Here is a 21,171-nt window from a genome sequence, read left to right on the forward strand (position 1 = left end):
AAGGGAAAAAGGCCGAAGTATTCCGGGTTGGTTCAGAGAATCATTAGCTGCGTCTGTGCTGTCAAACTTCAGAAACACGACTAGGAGAGAATATACATTTTTTGACAGACGGTTTTCTGTGAAATAGGGCCACTGGGTCGGTTTGACACGTCAAGTGTCTGGAAAGTTTCAGAGGAAAAGGAAGCTCGTGACGTTCACACATTAGCAGGACCAGACGGAATCTGACTCCTTTCACACTTTTTGCGTTCGTTTTGGCGGGAATTCTGCAGAATTCTGTGAAACAGATTTAAAGATGTGTTAAATGGAGCTGGGAGTACTACACTTTTTTTTGCTATCACATAGAATAAAAAAACACTAAAAATATTTAATGAGCAAACATGCCAGGGACAAGGAACGTGTAAAACTGACTGGAGGCTGTTCTTATTCTGAGCGGGTGAGGGCTCAGGGTGCCAGTTCTACTTTTTTGTTCTAAAATCTTCGGGTTTCATCTCTATTAAAAGTGTTACAAAATGAGAATAATTTTAAAAAAGAGAGAGATTTTTAATGATGGCATCTGGTATGAACACATTGTAAATGGCTTGTAAATGAGACCTTTGGTTTACATGACAGGAAGAGAATTGGGAGAGAGCAGGGCACAGACTGAAGGAAGAGGTAACACTTTATTTCGATGGTCCACTTTAGACATTCTACTAACTTTGCAACTACATTTCAACATGAACTCTCATTAGCATATTAGTAAACTGTTAGGTTCGGGTTGGGTGTTAGGGTTCGGGTTAGTAGAATAAGTTGACATGTACAGTAGTTACTTATAGTCAGTAGAAGGTTAGTTGGAGGACCATCAAAATAAAGAGTTAGCAGATATTAAGCAGACAGTCTACTAACCCATTTGTGCCCAAATTTTTCTGAATGGTTTCATGCATATGATCCTGTTAATAGTGTCCTATGTGAACATGTTCTGCATTTATTTTCCCCAGGTTTTTTTTTTCTTTCTTGAAAATCATATTTGAATGTGTGGCAACTATAGTTGCCGGTGGGCAAATATGTTGTATGCACTCCTTCAATGTAAAATATGAATAGGAGGAGGACATTTGGCATTTATCTCAAAATAACTGCTTTCAACAGATCAATCTTTATTCATAAACACATTTATTATGTATAAAAGTCGAAGAACATTTGATGCAGACCCAAAAAAACGGCATCTAGCTTATAATCTCTTGAATATGAAAACACAACAAACAACAAATTCATTTGCCTTAACCATTGTGCCACATTTCTGACTTTCATTCATGGGGATAACATGGATAATTTGACATGGTTTAGTGTAAGATTTTTGCCCATCTTTTGGAAAATGCTGTTTTAAAAGTAACAAATTATCACTTTAACCAGTAGATGGCTGCAGAGCACCACTATTTGCTATTTGCTTTTTGACTAACTGAAAGACATCTTTTCACAAGTTTTTCCCAGTTGTACTCATATCTACATATAATGAAATCACAATTATAATAATAAAAGTTACTTTTTGTCAAAGTTTAGGCACTCTTTGTACTGAAAAAAAAATCTGTTTTTCAGTAATGTTATATTATGATTAGAATCAAATTAATTTGATCAATGGACAAAATTCATCCTCAAAATCAGAAACAACACAGAACACACAGACAGAAATGAAGTGGCACACTTTAAATTTGTAGAATTATATGAAAAACAGATGTTTGAAATAAATGATAAACTCTAAAAACTCCAACTTTTCTCTTTGTAACATCCTGATCAGGTTTGATTCTAATCATAATGTAACATTATTGAAAACTGATTTTTTTTTCAGTACAAAAACTGCCAAACTTTGACAAAAAGTAACTTTTATTGTTATAATTGTGATTTCATTATATGTAGATATAAATCTAACTGGAAAAACTTGTGAAAAGATGTCTTTTAGTTTGAAACTTTTAGTACTTTTAGAGCTCTGCAGCCATCTACTGTTTTTTTTTTTTTTTTTTACTTTTAAAACTGCATTTTCCAAGATTTGGCCAAAAATCTTACACTAAACCATGTCAAATTATCCATGTTATCCCCATGAATGTAAGTTAGAAATGTGGGTATTTTATAAGGCAAATTGTTTATTCATTTTTTTTTTCTTTTTGGAGAATTTTTCTGTTCTTTTTTTGAACATTTTGTGGAGTAAAAATGTCCAAATGTAGAGTAAAAACATAAATAAACTGAGTAAAATTACATTTGTTTAAAATATATATATTGTTACAAAATTACATTTTGTTGCCTGGGGTCTCTCAGACCCCAAACAGCCTGACTGTAAACCACAAACGAACAGCGCACAAGGGTTAAAGTTGTGGAACATAGTGCAGAACAAAGTGCAGCCATAACAGGGCATTGTGTATCAAAAAGTTAAATGAAAATAAATAAATACAAATAAATAGAATGAAGAAAAAAAATATATCTATATAGAGATGTCATGTTTATGCACTAAACAAGACCAATAAACTTGATTTATTAACCTATTAACACAGTATACCCCATTTTCCCATGATATACAGTATGTACTTACAAGTCATTTGCCCACCGGCAACTATAGTTGCCGCTTGGACTTTTGACTAAGTATACAAAAAACTATAGATCTCTTGTAAGATTTGTTTTGTTTGGATGATTCTAGAGACCTTCATGATTATGTAGATATATATATGTCAACAAAAAATACTTATTAGTAACATGAAAATGACCTTTCTTTGGGAGGGTTTGCCTTCGCCATGCTTCCTGGAAGTAGGGGTAGGAAGTTGACAGCCTCATGTGACAGGGAGGAAGTGAATACCTTTTTTTTTTTTTTAAATCCTTTATTTGGTTGTTTGCTTGCATGTCATTGAGAAATAAAACATGGACAACATCTAGAAAATTATTTACAAAAGGAAAATGACAACTATGCACTGCGGCAACTGTGCCGGTGGGCTTAAATGGGCTAATACTCTAATGAGAGTTAGTTGACAGGTAGTTAAAAAAAAGTTACTTTACTTATATTAGTAGAATGTCTAAAGTGGACCATCGAAATAAAGTGTTACCAAGGAAGACTATTGTAAATGCATAAATATACTGACAATACCTTTTTTAGCAGTCAAACATTAATGTAAAATTGATAGATTAAAATTTTGATGTCATTATCTTTTATATAAGTTATCTGAAAACAATGTTATGGACATTTCTACTGTTGTATGGCAAGATTTTAATCATAAAAATGAGTTGAGAGAAATATAAATATTTTAATTTAGTCAAAATTACTGATTAGTCAGCAATTATTTATGTTTTATCACAAACCTGTGTAGGACAAATGATTCTCTGTTGTGTGACTGTGTTGAATTCCAATGAATTTTGTTGAAATTTGTTGAATTTCAACATACAGTACACTACCGTTCAGAAGTTTGAATATTTTGGTAATGTTTTTGAAGAAGTCTCTTATGCCAGTGGTTCCCAATCCTGGTCCTGGGGACCCACAGCTCTGCACAGTTTGTATGTCTCCTTTATCTGACACACCCAGTTCAGTTCAGAGCTCTTTCCTAACGAGATGATGATCTGAATCAGGTGTGTTAAATGAGGGAGACATGCAAACTGTGCAGAGCTGTGGGTCCCCAGGACCAGGATTGGGAACCACTGTCTTATGCTCAGCAAGGCTGCATTAATTTGATTAAAAATACAGAAAAAAAAACAAAAAAACGGTAATATTGTGAAATGTTATTACAATTTAAAATAACTGTTTTATATTGTAATATGTTCATATATTTCCTTCACAAATCATTCTAATATGCTGATTTGCTGCTCAAGAAACATTTCTTATTATTATCAATGTTGAAAACAGAACAGCATTTATCTCAAATTTAAATGTTTTGTAGATTTTACATTTATTTACTGTCAATTTTGATCAATTTATTGCATCTTTACTGAATAAAAGTATTAATTAAAAAATTATATATATATATATATATACATGCATACAGAGAGAGAGAGAGAGAGAGAGAGTGTTTTTGGAGGAGTTTTTTTTTTAAATATATAAATAAATCTTGTCAATTTGCATCTTAACCTGTTGTGAATTAAACTGTGTCAGCCCTAATTCTTAAATGAACAAGTAGAACATCATGAACAACACCTACATCTGATCCATGGTAGTTAATGATAATAGTAAATAATAAATTCATCTAAAGTAACTAAAGAGTTCACAGTACCATAGTGAATGCCTTTTTAAAAACATTGTTATCACTCCTCACACTAATGTTATCACTCTTCACTGGAACTGACTATAATTATACATTTACGCCTCTTGCTGTTCAGTCTGTCACTATAATTACAACCAAAAACAGGATTCCTGTGGGAACAATAATTACAGCGAGGATGACTGTCTTGTGCGTGTAAAGCTTTTTGATATAGACAAATAAACGATTGACAGGAATCTAGCGATGAGCAATAGTTCAAATGGAAGTTTTTTTTCTGTCAGAGGCAACCATTACCAGTGACGGAAAGCTGACCGTGAGGGAAACGTGTCAGTGAAAGACAGCTGGTCCTTTGGTTTGTCAAAGTGACACGATGTTTGTTGATACTTTTCAGAATGTCAGAACACTGACGAGTCAAGAATGACATTTGCTACTGCAATGTGGCAGCAATACTGTGAGAGATAAATGTGTGTGTGTGAGTGAGTGAGTGTGTGTGTGTGTGTGTGTGTGTGAGAGAGAGAGAGTGAGAGTGTTAGAAAGCTCTGTCCGTCAGTTGATGCATTCTCACAGTAAACCTTCCGTCGTCCTTGATCTAAGAATCAGGACAGGGTGTTGCTATGGAGACCTGGCTTAACAACAGTTTCCACAGCAATTTGGAAGAGAAAGTCTTACTAAAGTGGTTGTCAAGTGCTACCAAGAGATGGTTGAAAAGCAAGGGCACTGCCATATGGTTCAAAAAATCATAAGAACTCAAGTCCTGAGTTCTGACCGGAGGTTACATGTATCATATGTTTTAAAGGCCACAATTTTATGCTAATAAAAATTAAGAACCCCATAGATGCTTGAGAATCTCCACTAATGGATTCCAGAGGAGGTTATGTGTTATTTGGGAAGAACATCTGCTGCTTCAGCTATTATCAAGGGCAAAGAAATGGCAAGCCATGTCAGCTCTACGCTCTGCTTTTTTCAGTGGGGAGAGCGGAAGAAGTGACTAAATAGGTCATAACTCAGTTTTTCTGAAAATAGCCCTGATTGGCTTAAAAAGGATGTAAATTTGCTACTGGGGAAGAAAAAGATTTTAAACTATGTCAAATGGCTTTTTTGGAGAGATTTATGCCCTTTAGCAGAGAGAAGAGTGTTGACTGGAATGGGATCAGGACATGACAGAGGCCAGGCTTGAAACTCTGACTCTGAAGTGTAAACACCATGTGCGCCACTGATGCTCTAAATCAAAAGCTTCTCAAGACCCCAAAAATGGCTTGGCCAAAGCAGTTTTCTTTCACATGTTGACATTTTTAAATTGGAAGTCGGGGCAAGACATACCAGATTGGGAGGGCTTGTCTCTTTTTTCAAATGGATACACGCACACACACACACACACACACACACACACACACACACACACACACACACACACACACACACACACACACACACACACACACACACACACACACACACACACACACAACCGTTTAAAAGGTTAGGGTTGGTACGTTTTTTTTATAAGTCTCTTATGCTCGCTAAGGCTTCATTGTATGTGATAAAATACAGTAAAAACAGTAATATTGTGAAATATAATTAGAATTTAAGTTTTCAGTTTTAATATATTTTACTACACTGTAAAAAAATTCTAACCCTCCCAAATCAAAAATTTCAAGTGACCGATAACATCTACATTTTTCAATTGGCCCAAGTGAAATTCTTGTTACAATAGTCTGTTAACATTGGCTCAATGAGAAATAATACGTCAGACTAATTGAAAAATTTTGATGTTATCAGTCACTTGAAATTTTTTACTTGGGGATGTCATTTTTTTTTTACAGTGTATGTAATTTATTTCTGTGATGGTAAAACTTAATTTTCTGCATTATTACTCCAGTCTTCAGTGTCACATGACCCTACAGAAATCATTCTAATATACTTTTTTAGAGCTCAAGAAACGTTTCTTGTTGAATGTTGAAATGCTTCAATGCTGAAACAGTATTTAAAAACAGAAAGAAAAAAAAAACAGAACAGAACAGTAGAACAGTAGCCTGGTTAAAACCAGACCATTCTCAGTAGTAACTGAGTTATGGTCTGGCAAAGCTCCATAGACAAATCATTTCCAAAGGGGCGTCAGCAAACGGACATCGCTCAAATGCCTCTTGGCGCAATTGGATAGACCTAAAACTCCAAAAACCAATCAGAGCAATCATCATGTGTAAAGCCATATGCTGCGTCCCAATTCGCCTAAGTTACACTACTCCATAAAAGTATACTCTTTTTGTGAAGAAAATGTATTTACTTTTGAATGTGTAGCAAAAAAAGTAGGCAACTTTTGGACATACTAATTCATCATCTTTATCGGACGGATCTGTCGCGTGCATCCCGTCATGTAAACTGCCCTGTCAATCATCTTGTCACAGTTAAAATCCTCTATTAAATCTAATTTAATTTCCTACCGTTTCGGAGAGAAATGTAGTAGCACGTTCATCTGCCAGTGGGTCTTTCATGGAGACTGTCCTCATGTGTTTGCAGTTTGAATATAATAATGCTCCATTTAAAAGTTGGTGCGCTTCACCAACGGAGTGGACGTCGCTCAAATGCCTCTGGGCACAATTGGATAGGCTAGACCTAAAACCAATCAGAGCGATCGTCATCGTGTAAAGCCCGCCTCAACGTTTCTGATTGGTGCCGCGATTTCCACGGCATGGAAATGGCCTTGAATGAGCTCTTTGCCAGACTTACTTGCAGAGCAAATCTAAATTTGCCGGAAGTTGTCTGGGTTTTCCCAGGCTAGTAGAACAGCATTTATTTGAATTAAAAGTCTTTACTGTCACTTTTGATCAATTTAAGTCATCTTTCCTAAATAAAAGTATTCTTTTTTAAATTTTATTTTTTTATCCTAGTTACCCCAAATGGTTCTATATATGTAGCCCTCAAAGTAGAGCTGCAAAACTTTGAGTAGCCCTCAAAGTAGAGAGATGCACATTAATTGTTAAAAGATTGCAATCTCAATTAAAACACCCACGATCTTATTCCTAAATGATAACGATTCGGCTATGTCTATTAAACCTTTGACAAGTACGATCACAGCGAACAATCAAATCTGCGTTCACGCTGCCACTGAGCCAGAGAAAGCAGCTGTAATGTATCTTTTCAACCACACCGTATCGTTATTTCTGTTACAATAATTCAATTTATCACAGAAGTACTGTGATAAAAGTTTATAGTTCGGATATAAACCCTGATGTCTACAGTAGCGATAAAAAATAGAGTAAATCACTTTTTGAAAGTAACTTGACGCTTTAAATAATGATTGTATCAATTACATCCCTACACCAGTAGGTGGCGACCAGTGACTGTCGTTGAATCATTTATTCAAGAGATTCGTTCAAAAACGCTGATTCATCCAGTAATGAAACAAGTGAAGGGTGCGTCTCAATCAGCTCCCTAGTTCAGTAGTCAGGGCACTGATCAGGGAGTCGGACATCTCAATCGCAAAATCCTTCCAGTGTGAGTGTACTTAAACTTTCGCTCCCTAAAAAGTCCCACAATGCACCATAAAACCAGGGAGCATTGATGCTCACTATTTTCCCTTAATGGAAGTTCTGAAGCATGAACTTCAGAAACCATCAGAAACATGCCAATCTTAATGTATTTCAACTTGGTTCATAGTTCACCCAAATATGAAAATTCTGTAATCAATTACTCAATAAAACACAATTTAGAAACACTGTAATCCTGTCAAATACAGTAAATTCCAATGTTGTGACACTGAACTGACATCACCATCTTTACTAATCTTTCACTTTTTCCAGACTTTTCAGTAAAACTTCTGCCTGTAGCATTGATATTCATCTTGTAGCCATTCAAAAAACAAGTGCTGGTGAAGTGTGAGGTCATTACTCGTCTAATGTAGGGCAGTGCTGCTTTGTTACAGTCACGCTGGTGGAATCCACTCAATGGGATCACGGCATGAAGGATTGATTAGAGCCTAAATCAAGAATGACTCACAGAAGAGGACCGGGCAAATCCAGCAAATAATCGCCTCTGTATCCCTTGGGAGAGAAAATACAGGATTTTGGTGGTGACAATTCAATTCCCACCTCTTGGCAGAAAACCAATTTGTGGGGTAATAGGGAAGGCACTGTTTGGTGTTTTGTAAATGATTTACTAGAATAGCATCCATGCAGGAAAATGAGCAAGTTGAGCAACAACTGTGAGTTTTCTATCAAAGCTATTCTAGTGCGGTGACATTACACATGATGGGATGCTTTTAAAAGTAAAGCATTTATTTTGCTTTGTTCACACTGCATATTTAGGACTGACTGGCAAAATGGATGGGAAAACTGAAATGAATTTATGAGGTGCATGAGACAGAAAGCGTCAAAAGCCTTTCTGTATTATTGACACATTCATGCATATGCGGAGTGTGAAACCACTCATCCGTTTGCTCATTCAGTAAGTGCAAACGATGTGAGTGTAAATGAGTGGATCCAGTCACAGCCGTAGACATTGCACTTTGAGTGACGTTACACTCACCTTGCATCCCGAATGATGAAAAAAGTACTTAATCTAATCTAATCATTCAGACTGAAACATTTCCGTTTTAAGAACATATTTATATATAGTTTGCATCGGGTTAGTAAATAACACAGTTTTTATTACAACCATGCTTTTAAAAGCCTTTTAAGTGACTGGTAAAATAGTTTGAATACCATATAACAATTTTATGCCATACTTCTGAATATTATACTATTCAATACACTACTGTTCAAAAGTGTGGGGTCTTTAAAAAAATTAATTAAAAAAATCAATAGTTTTATTCAGCAAGGATGCTGAGTGCTGCGTACCAAACGAGAATTAACCTCATTGGTTCTTGCTGAAGCTCAAACATGCAGCGTAACAAGAATGAACCTCATTGGTTCTTGCTGAAGCTCAAACGTGCTGCGTAACACACGAGAATGAACCTCATTGGTTCTTGCTGAAGCTCAAACATGCAGCGTAACAAGAATGAACCTCATTGGTTCTTGCTGAAGCTCAAACGTGCTGCGTAACACGAGAATGAACCTCATTGGTTCTTGCTGAAGCTCAAACGTGCTGCGTAACACGAGAATGAACCTCATTGGTTCTTACTGAAGCTCAAACATGCAGCGTAACAAGAATGAACCTCATTGGTTCTTGCTGAAGCTCAAACGTGCTGCGTAACACACGAGAATGAACCTCATTGGTTCTTGCTGAAGCTCAAACGTGCTGCGTAACACGAGAATGAACCTCATTGGTTCTTACTGAAGCTCAAACATGCAGCGTAACAAGAATGAACCTCATTGGTTCTTGCTGAAGCTCAAACATGCTGCGTAACACGAGAATGAACCTCATTGGTTCAATGCTTGAGCTTCCGTTTACCATAACTGATGTGTCTGTTGATGAATGTTTATATGTGAATAAAAGCTTAATTAAATCTGTTCATTGTATAAAGTGATCGTGTCCATTCAGAAAATTTGGACTAAACCACTCGATTTATATGGTTTAGTTTAGCTTTTTATGAACTTTTTGAAGCTTCAAAGTTGTAGTTGCGTGGACTGTCAATGGAGGGACAGAAATCTCTTAAATTTTATTTAAAATATCTTAATTTCGAAGATGAACAAAAGTGTTACGGGTTTGGAACGACATAAGGGTGAGAAATTGATTACAGAACTTTCATTTTTGGATGAACTAACCCAAGTTGTAATAATATTTTACAATATTACTGTTTTACTGTGTTTGATCAAATGAATCATTTTTTTTTTAATCATATCATAATCATAAAGAAATAATCACATAAACATGTTGCTTGCAAAAAAAAAATATTTTGCTAGAATACACAGCTATTTTGAATGACTGTGAATGGAAAAATATGCTTCTTAGAGCCACAGTGAACCATGCCAATAAGTCACACCTTGAGCCTTTGTACCAGACTACAAACAAATAAATGGAAGACGTCAAAATATTGGATTTTTGATGCCAGTCTGGACAAAACCTTGGTTTACCTTTCCACAAGAAGATTAAATTAAGTTTTTCAATTTCACACTGTTTCCTACATGCTGTACTTTACAATTTATCCGAGACCATCATCACACATTTTCATTTGATCTGCTCTGCGCCTTACATCAGATTCATCAATATCAGTTTGTCAATCGAGAAACTTCACAGAGCCGCACAAAGGTCAGCGCGAGCCGTGAACGGCATGTGGCTTCGCTCCCCTGGGCCTGTATGGCCTCCTTTAGCAGAAAGGACAGCTAATTGTTAGCGATGTATTAAAGAGCGCAACAGGGATTTGTTGAGCAAACAGAAATCAATACCGGTAAGCCTCAATCTCGACGGGCCAAGTGCGGCTGTGAAAGGTGACGGGAGTGGAATGGACAGGGCTGTCTCGATGTGCAGAAAAAAGGCTGGTTTCTCTTACCAATCCATTTGTCGTTTCCGTACCAGGACAGGTTGCCTTTTGTGCTGTCATAGTACCCAATCTTCTTGTAGCTCCCACCTGAGGAAAAAAAGGAATTGAAATGAAACATGACAAATGTCTGGAAGAAAAGTGAATATGAAACCACTTCTCATGCCGACATCATCCCGAAACAAAGAGACCCTCATCTGTCTGTGAATTATTAATGGACAGACTAACCCAGCAAACAGGGACATTCTGGCAAGGTTCTCTCAAAGTTAATAACAAACGTTAATAAAATGTTAGTTAATAGTTTTCTGGTTTTTAATAACATTTTCAGAATGTTAGCACAAATATATTTATACATTGTTCATGAAATGTTTCACTTGGACGTTCGTCTAACATTTTTAAAACATTACTACTTACTACTTGTTTCAAAACATTCAACATTCAAAAAGTAACATTCCCATATTGTTTGCAAAATGACCAAATGGAAACCTATTTTGATAACCTGCGTATATATAGTTTGTAAAAGTTTGTGAACATTTTGAACTTTTTGAGAACATTCAGAAATAATGTTTCCATAACTTAATGGGAACATTATCAAAATGTTCTTAGAACATAATTTTGTTAGCTGGGTAGACATAATGAAAAAAGAAATGTTATTTTTAAAGGCTTGTATTAAAAGTTTTCCTGTGTAAATATAGCATCTAATTAACAGTGTGTCAACTAAAGGTCACATTAACAAAACCTGCTTTCACCAAGCACTGCAATAAAAAGCTTCAAAAGAGGCCTGACTCAACAAATCTGCAAAAGTAGTCGACTTAAAGCTGCATCAATAGGTCGAAGATAAAAAACAAGCCCAACTGCATTGATCAAAGTTAGTCTGAAAGGGAACATATTGTAGAAAAACCCTTCTTGCACTTTGGAAATCAAAGACTTTGATGTACTATGTAGACAAACTTTCAGAACATAAAAGTTAGACTCTCTTACCAGTCCAGACCATTCATTGAAACTAAACAACTAAAATACGACCACAGACACAGTGAAGTAATGAGGAGGAAGTAAGATAGATGGGCTTTTCTTTAACTGCAGCAAGTTTTTGTCCTGTGAACTTTTAGAGCTGCCTGACTAGAGAGAGAAAAAAGTCTGTTGCCAAATAGGAAGGAAAAATTCAACACCCATAATGCACTGGGTGTGTTGCCATCCAAGGCCACTCCCACCAGTCTGCTATGGATACGCTTGGCCAGAGTCGAATACCGCCTTGTTTTAGTAGGAAATACTTCTTAGCAAACTTTTAGTCACAATGGTGTCGACTTGTATTGTTTCCGCGTGCAGGAATTAAAAGAGTAAATGTTTAACTTCATTTTAAATCCGTTTAAAACATGATTTAAAAAAAAGTATCGATACTAAAAGTTGGAATATCGATACACTATCGGGAAAGAAAATATTAAGATAGTTAGCTATATAAATATTTTTGCACAGTCCTACTGCTTGATTGGGAATTAGTGGTGTGACAGTTATAGTCTTTAGTTATAGTTTATAGTTTATTTTTAGTCTATAGTTTTTTTTTTTAAATACTGAAATAGTGTATTTTTACTGGTTAGTCGAAGCAAGTACATTTGACTAACATCATAAGTGAACAGTCATCAAATACAGACAAATATACAATACTACAAAAATGAAGGATGTGACCCTTTAAAATGCAATTATGTGCATTAGTGTCATCATCATCTACATTAGTTTTAAGGTTTTTCTGTTTTGTTTGTACCTTGCAGTTGCTCAATGAGAGTCCAGGCCATACGTGAACCCTGAGCGTCAAACACGACGTGACCCTACGAGACACATATGCAAGAATATAAATAGTTCAAAGACATTATGATAAAGCCATGTCAATACAAAATCATCATAAAAGAAATCCATTTGTGATTCATCATGAAAAAAACATAAAATCTGTGGAAAAATAAAGGCTGAATCATTCTATAATGAATGTATGCATTATAAAAACGGAATCATCCGAGACTGATGATTGCCAATGTGAATTTAAAATTTAAAAAGGTGTTCTGACAGGTCTGAGAAATTAATGTCTGGAGTATTATATCTCATTGTTATTTGACAGCTATTTCTCCTTTGCTTTTCATCAACTCACAGACACTCCTTCAAACGAGCTGGTGTTGAGGGCTCTGTATATTTCAGCAGTGATTTCCTTGTTGTTGTAGTTGAAGTCCTCCAGCGCCCAGCCTTTGGCCCTCAGCGGGGCCACCGTTTTATTGAGGGCCAGTGCGAGAGCCCACATGGCATCATACGCCAACGGAGCTTCCTGAAACCCGCCCGTTTCTTCTGGGTTTTTGCCCCCGAGACGTGACATCAGCTGCACCAGGAACTCTTGGGATGTCTGTGGAGGATTTGAGAAGGATTAATGATCCCATCCTGAAATTTTCATAGATAGTTTTTACATAGGCATCATCATAGTCGAAATCTTAAAATCCACTCACCAGGTTGGAGGCTCCGCGGACGGTCTCCGGGTTTAGCATGACGATTTCTGTGGTGACGTGCCCTTCCACGGCTTCAGTCATGTTCTCCACTGTGCAATTGATGGCCGGATCTTTGATCTTAAACCAGTTGTCTGCATACCAGCCGATGAGGAACCATACATGCTTCTTACCATAGAGTTTTTCTTTGAAGACCTGCCAAAGATGACACCATGTTTTGAAGGTATGCGCTTAAGCAATAATCGTATTCAATATTTTAATCTCGGTTAAGCCACAGTAAGTTAACTCAAGCTGAGTAGAAGCATCGAACTGAATTGTGCTGAATTGATTTAAAATAAATTGACAGCTCAGATGTATTTGTAAAAAGAATCGTAGTTGTTACTTACCTCACAAAACACCTTTCTGGCTTCAGTCTCGTAAAAGAGGCCAACTATGATTCTAGCATCTTGACGCTGTAGACAAAGACGCATCAAACAATGTGACATATAGTAAAGTGTCACTATCCTGATTTACATCCATATATTTTAAGGCAAATTTGGGATAGTGCATAAAAACACTGGATGGAAACTATGTCAAATGTATTTAAGCATTTATTACATTTTTGACCCTGGACCACAAAACCAGTCTTCTGGGTAATTTTTTTTTTTTTGGAGATTTATACATCATCTGAAAGCTGAATACATAATATTTCCATTGGTGAATGGTTTGTTAGGATAGGTCAATATTTGGCCGAGATACAACTATTTGAAAATCTGGAATCTGAGGGTACAGAAAATTCTAAATATTGAGAAAATCGCCTTTAAAGTTCTACATTTCTATTGGCAATAGTGCTGCATCCATTCACAAAAATAAATGTTTTATATATTTAAGGTGGGAAATTTACAAAATATCTTCATGGAACATGATCTTTACTTAATATCCTAATGATTTTTGGCATAAAAGAAAAATCTATAATTTTGACCCATACAATGTTTTGTTGGCTATTGCCACAAATATACCCGTGCGACATAAGACTGGTTTTGTGATCCAGGGTCACATTTATTACTGCTTTTATTCTAAATTATTAATGATAAAATTGAGGCTCTATTGAACAATTCTATATTAAAGCAATAAGCCACTTGAATATGTGTTTTACAGTGATATTGCCATGGGTAAGAACACCTTTTTGTTACTTATTGCTTTAACTTACTCTGTTTGTGACATGATTTAAAGGTGAAATGTGTCATTTCTGCACCATTAGCATCACCAAACTGAACTGCAAAAATGATGACCGTGTTTAAAAAGGCTAGACATATGCCAAAACAAGTCGAGCATTTAACAAGACAGTCCTATTCTCATGAGATGTTTATGCAATATCATTTTACAATAAATTATGCTGTCTAACTATTCAATAACAGATGCCACAGTAGCGACCGAGACAGTATCTGAACCGTCACTTGATCTGACGAAGGAAACCGATTCTTCAGAGTGTTGATTTATTGTGCTCTGCCTGCTAGCTAGCTACCCGACACGGGCTGAGGAGAGGAAGTGTGCGGCTGGTGAATTTTTCATCAAAGCACCTTCAGGTTTTTGACAGCCACTGCGGGATCGGTGAGGAAGCTCTGTCTAACGCTTATCTCAATGCCGGCCTCCTTCACACGCTCCTCCAGATCATCCAAAGTCTGGAGAGAGAGAGAGAGAGAGAGAAAGAGAGAGAGAGTGCGGTGAGACGGCGGGAGTGACAGGAGAGGAGTGATGTTCGGGGAGAGAGGACAGACAGGAAGAGAGCACATGAAAAGATCAAGGAGCGAATGAAAGAGAAGAACAAAAGGTGAATGGTCAAAGCGCAGACCAAAGTTAAAAAAGACAAAGTAAAGGAAATGGAAAAATAAAACAGTCCGGAACAGTCAGAAAGAAAGGTAGATGTGGAAAAAACACTCACTGTAAAAAATTACCTGGTTGCCTTAAAATTTTGAGTTCATTGGAATTAAACATTTGAGATAAAACTTATACTTAGACTTATAGAAGCCTGTTACCTATGTAAGTAATGAGGAAGCTTTTTTTGGGTGCTCTTGAGATATCCAACATCAATGAATGGAGGAAATGGCAAAATAAAGAGGATGTGAACAGGAGAGAAGGATTGGGAAGAAAGTAAATGAGAAAAAGAGATGAGCTGGTGAAGAGATGGAGGGGGATCATTAGCCTAGCGGAATTACACTAGCTCAATAGCCTACTGAATCAATGCATGAGAGATTTATGACTTGGTCAATATTCCTAGCAGCCAACATGAAGAAAAACGACTTTAAGACCTTCATCACTTAAGGAGAGAATAATCAACCACGGTCTTTGCCATTAACTCTGAGACATTAACCTTAGAGTAAAGGGGCAGCAGCTAAGCTGCTAACAGTTTTAAGAGGAAAAGGAAACTACTTTTCTGGGAAATGACTTCCTTTAAAGGGGTCATATCATTTTTAACATTTAATTTTCCCCTGAGGTCCACTTACAGTGTTCATTGAAGTTTTTTTGCGCCTATACAGTCATAATTTAATAATCATAACCATTCTCCATTTCCATTCTCTTAGTGACATTTCATTGGAATATTTTTTTTTTGAAATGAGATACAATGCTGTAATGCAGCCTCTTTGCAAAGCCTGTATTACATTTTGACAGGTTTACAAAACAATCAAAGCTGAAATGTGCCAAAAAGAATGTGATGGTCTTTTCTAATTTGTGGATATGCAAAGCGGTAGGTGCTACACACAGCCAAGAAGATGCATTTGACTATACCTTTACCCTATTATTAGTTATTCATGTGTTCACCAATTAATATTTTGATATTTACACTGGCATGTCTATTCTACTTCCTCCTTACAGGCATGTCAAGTCACAGAACACCAAATAGGCATTCAATGTTACCTTAAAGGTATAGCGGAGGATGTTTTACTTCCTGGTGGGTAACCTATACTTTTGGTCCTCCTAATTGTCAATCATTCTGGTGAATCAATCAAACTTTTCAAAAAGTGGAGAGGGCGGGTCTTATCTAAAATTTGGAAAGATCCTCCGCTATACCTTTAAGTGGATTTAAGACCTAGTAATAATAGGAAAACCCCAGTATGACTGTACTAAGTAAGATAAACAAGAGAGAAATATCTGCAAGCACTGACCGAGGTAAAGACTTCAGTGGTCTGCTGGATGGTGGCGATCTTTGTCCATCCCCACTTCTGGAAGAGCCGCACACGTGTGGGATTATGCAGAGTTGCTGACGGGTGCGTACGGAAGAAAGTGGGAAAGCGCTGGCGGTTGGATAAAGCTGGAGAACTAGAGCCGTATGAAAACTTCAGAGAGACAGCGAGAGAAAGAGACAGTAGGTAAAAAGGTAGAAGGATAGAGAGAGCACATTGAAAAGATTTACTCAGCTATATGGTTGACCTTATTTGATGCCCCTGAAAAGAACGCAACACAAAGAAAAAGCAGAGCAAAAATATGAGTAAGATTTTTGCACACACTGTAAGATGGGTAAATGTCAACCCAGGGAAGCCAGAAGCTTTGAGCAAACCTGAATAAACAAGCCAATCTGTTTCTTCATCCAGTGTTGACGCGTCAATACTTAGAAACGCACAGCTGAGGAACGATATCTAGTTTATGCTTCAGCCTTTTAGAACTAAATCTTTGTATTTCAAGCAATAAACCAGGTTGCTAGATGAAAAAAATTCCCTTGTGAAAAAGAAGCGTGCTTTATCGTATTAAATGTGTACTTCAAATCTTAAAAGTACTTGCAGATAAAATAACATTAAAGAAATAAAAGGCCACTTAATTGCATAATGTCAAATTAAAAGTTTTACTTTAAAGTAGATATTTAGGCTACTCATTATATTTTAATAACATTTCGTCATGCTTTAAAGTTCATTTCATTTTCACACTTCATTTGATGTGTTGACTAACAATATTAAATCACATAATTATTATTTTAACTATAGTGTGTTATTCAGTATTGAATTTAAAGTTAATATATTTGAACCCCCTGGTGCTCCTTTCTTAGTTCAATGAAATGAATATACTATATTTTATACTTATATTTTATTCCTTAAAACTAATCTTTGATCACCAAAAATTACATATTTAAATGTTTTTTCCTTGAAAAAAAAAATCTTCATGCCTTAAAATTGCTTGAATGTAACTACACCCTTGCCTTATTTAGTATACGTGATTCTATGAATATGCAAATTAGCCCCGCCTCCACTCACTCACACCAGCTCAGAGATCCACTCGTTGGCGCGATTGGTTATACAAGGTAGTTTGTGACGTCAGAAACACCAGCGATTTCAAACCGCGTTTTTGAGATTGTCTTTAAATCACTGCAGTTTTATGAATTTGCACATGGTTTGTCTTAAAGCATATTAAAAACATTAAAAACTTGATTTTCACCACAGGGGGACTTTAATATTTTGTATTTTTAGGGGATTTTGTGTTATTAAATTAAATTTATGCGGTTGTTATTATACATTTTTTACCTGTTAACCACTTTTTGAGAAAAACCTGAAAATGAAATTTCAAACTTAAAATGTCTTAAATTTTGAATGCTTTGGAGTACAGACTTAAGTTTGGGCTCTTTTTAAAGAAGACACTTGGCAGATTATTCCCCCCAAAAAAGACATTAAAAAAGTTAACTTAAAAAAAGTTTTAGAAATGTAAGTTTATTTTTATGAAAAATTCACTAAAATACTATTTAATTTTTTCATATGAAATATATATTTATATATAATAATATATATCCAAACCATGTTTTACTCTAAAACTGAAATAAAATCAAAGCCATAAATCTTAACAAGTTGTGTCTAAATCTGAGGTTGATATCTCAAAAAAGTTGCTGATTCTGGTGCAAAAATGTAGGAAATTTTTCAGGAGCATTAACCTTTTCGAATCGTGTGTGTGTGTTTGTGTGTGTGTGTGTGTGTGTACACAGCAATAGCAATAGCCAAAACGCTGACCCAGTTTCATACCATTCCGATGAAGTAAAAAATGCTAAAAAACCAAATCGCATTTTTTTCCCAAGAGAGCACCGAAGAGCACCAGAGGGTTAAATGTACTATATTTCAATTTTATCATTAAAAATGAATGTTTCAATTATATTTAAATACATGACATATAAAATTCAATAGAAATTGCATTAAATTCTATTTTAGTTTACCAAAAATGCTGCATTACACGATGCACTTAAATTGTACTAGCACTCTAAATCCAGCTAATTGCAAATAATATTTTATTATTATTAAAATAAAATAAAATTTTCATTTATTCGTAATTAAAATCCATTAAAGTGGCAGAAAACATTACATTTAGTTTGCACTTAAGTATATTCTTTTAAAGTATACTATTTCTGTAATAATAAGTACTCATTTTAAAAGCATGCTAAAGTGTACCGTACTTCTTTTTCACAAGGATTGATTTGTCTAAACCGTCACATATAAACACAGTTATTAATTTTTCAAGAGAATCTCTTTCGTAATCTACTTGAGTACAAACCCACTGAAGACTGAAGTCTTTCAGAAGGTTTCCTTGGAGAGTTGATTTGTTCAAAGTAAACTCACAACTCACTTTTCCAACTTTTTCTAAATTGCATGCTGCAAACTCAACTTTTTCACACAATTAAACTTGAGAACAAAGTCAGAGTAGAGAACATTACTTTGCAAATTCCTGCGAACCTCGGCGGATGCCAGATGATTGAAAAAGAATAATTGGAAAAATTAATTACTAAGCTTATCTAGAGTATTTTCATTCTCTTTTTTCACTTTCACACTCTCGTTCGGTTCTCTGACTTCCTTGAGAGCCTCTTTTGACAGTTTTAATTTGTCAGCTTTTTCAAGAGTGTCAACAAACCACAGAAAGCAAATGAGATCACAAGTCCAAATTCTTTTTGTTCCTTGACCCAGAAATAACAGAACTCCTTGTTTTGTGTGGCACATTTGCTCATCCAAATCTCGAATCGAGTTGTAGTTAAAGCTTTAAAACGACTGTTTTATCATTTTACCGTTTAGTTTAACCAGTAATGACAATAAACCAGCTTCCCAATATGAACCTCTGTAATGTTCGACAGTGAAATCCAGGTGTATGGAGAAACCGATGATCAACAATACAGATATAAAGAGTTTAGACACATAGCAAACGCACCACTATAAGGTTCCACATGCGCGCCGCCTCAGCCACAAGCGTAGAAACGGAGCTGCAGCCCGGCATCAAGACGATCTTTATGGGCTCTGTGTACAGCAAGTCATACAGCAGTTTAGTGGCCTCTCCTGGATCACACTGAAGGAAAGAGGAAAAGTCATAATTAGTCTACTGCCTTTGAAAAAAGTTCGCTTCATTTGAGCGTGTCATAATCGTTAAAGCCTCAATGGAATCAGCACAGAAACCCGGTCTCTCATTGCCCAGAAAAACGATCTCGGACTGCAGTGAAGCTGTAACCAAACACCTCTCGTGCTGCAGTTCACTGTGACAAATACAACAGGACGTGATTCACAAATGAGGGGGTGACTGCTTGAACGCAGCAGATGCAGTCCCACTGAAATGATGCCCTTGGTAACAATCAGCAGAAACACTTCATTAGGAGCATCATGAACGCTTTTATTTTCGCTCAAGTTAGAAATAAATGGCATGGTGCTGGCCTCAAAAACAATGGCAGTCAGAAAGGAACCACTTTGGATCCAGGAGAGGATTAGATTAGAGAGAGTTGACTGTCATTCCAAACCGAAAGTAACTCACTCCCACTAAAGTTTACTCTTTGAATTCCTGCACCCGCGGGTACAAGTACAAGTCGACAACATTGTGAATAAAAGTTTGCTAAGAAGTTTTTCCTACTAAATCAAGGCGGTATTTGACTCTGGTCAAGTGTATCCATAGCAGACTGGTGGGAGTGGCCTTGGACGGCAACATGCGCAGTGCATTATGGGTGTTTTCCTACCTATTTGGCAAAAGGGAAGACAACAGCCTTTTTTTTTCCTCTGTTTTTTCAGTCACACTTTAGTTTATGGTCCAATTCTCACTATTAACTACGACTTTTGCCTCAATAAACTCCTAATTACTGCATATTAATCGTTTAGTAGTTGTTGAGTTTAGGGACTTTCATTTATCTTCAGAACACAAATAAAGATATTTGAATGAAATCGGAGGGATTTCTGTCCCTCCATTTAAAGTCTAGTTACCTAAAACTCAGAAGCAGCAAAACGTTCATAAAGATATCATTTTAATCAAGCGGTTTAATCCAAGTCTTCTTAAAGGTATACTTCACCGTTTTTTCATATTAAACTATGTTATTCCCTTAACTAAAACGAGTTGATACATACCTCTCTCGTCTCAGTGCGTGCACTAAATCGCTCTGTCTTGCGGCGAAACTTTGTTAGCACTTAGCTTAGTCCAGTTCATTCAATATGGGCCAAGCAGAGAAGCTACCAAACATCTCCACGTTTTCCCTATTTAAATACAGTTACTCGCTTAGTGTAACTCGACCTAGGACGGTGACACAAAACAAAACGTTGCGCTTTTCTAAGCGTGTAAAATGGATCACTATATTGTATGGCGGAATACCATAGCAAGTACTTGGAAGCACTTCGACTTCGGCGCAGTAATATCTTCACTCGTGAAAAATCCTCTCACCGGCCCCCGCTCCCTCTAGTGAAGATATTACTGCGCCGAAGTCGAAGTGCTTACAAGCACTTGCTATGGTATTCCGCCATACAATATAGTGATCCATTTTACACGCTTAGAAAAGCGCAACGTTTTGTTTTGTGTCACCGTCCTAGGTCGAGTTACACTTCGCGAGTAACTGTATTTAAATAGGGAAAACGTGGAGGTGTTTGGTAGCTTCTCTGCTTGGCCCATATTGAATGAACTGGACTAAGCTAAGTGCTAACAAAGTTTCGCCGCAAGACAGCGATTTAGTGCACGCACTGAGACGAGAGAGGTATGTATCAACTCGTCTTAGTTAAGGGAATAACATAGTTTAATATGAAAAAACGGTGAAGTAACCCTTTAATCAAGAGACATGATGGCTTTATACGATGAACAGATTTAATTCAGGCTTTTACTCACATATAAACAG

The 21,171-nt window shown here is 36.3% G+C and overlaps 1 protein-coding gene across 2 annotated transcripts in view; it reads right to left on the bottom strand.

Annotated features, from left to right (window-relative positions):
• Positions 1-21,171, bottom strand: part of gabbr1a (gamma-aminobutyric acid (GABA) B receptor, 1a) — a 63,600-nt gene that overhangs the window by 18,384 nt on the left and 24,045 nt on the right. Inside the window, exons 8-15 of one of the 2 annotated variants that reach the window (XM_082180790.1) lie at positions 19,245-19,379; positions 16,241-16,411; positions 14,657-14,758; positions 13,484-13,549; positions 13,101-13,292; positions 12,755-13,000; positions 12,377-12,440; positions 10,630-10,707 (exon numbers count right to left, since the gene is read on the bottom strand). In XM_082180790.1, the coding sequence (XP_082036916.1) occupies positions 10,630-10,707; positions 12,377-12,440; positions 12,755-13,000; positions 13,101-13,292; positions 13,484-13,549; positions 14,657-14,758; positions 16,241-16,411; positions 19,245-19,379 (1,054 nt within the window). The remainder of the gene's footprint in view (positions 1-10,629; positions 10,708-12,376; positions 12,441-12,754; positions 13,001-13,100; positions 13,293-13,483; positions 13,550-14,656; positions 14,759-16,240; positions 16,412-19,244; positions 19,380-21,171) is intronic. The other variant, XM_082180791.1, reaches the window with a different exon arrangement.

This window comes from Leuciscus leuciscus (genome assembly GCF_965113295.1).
Source record: "Leuciscus leuciscus genome assembly, chromosome: 9".
Classification (NCBI taxonomy): domain Eukaryota; kingdom Metazoa; phylum Chordata; class Actinopteri; order Cypriniformes; family Leuciscidae; genus Leuciscus; species Leuciscus leuciscus.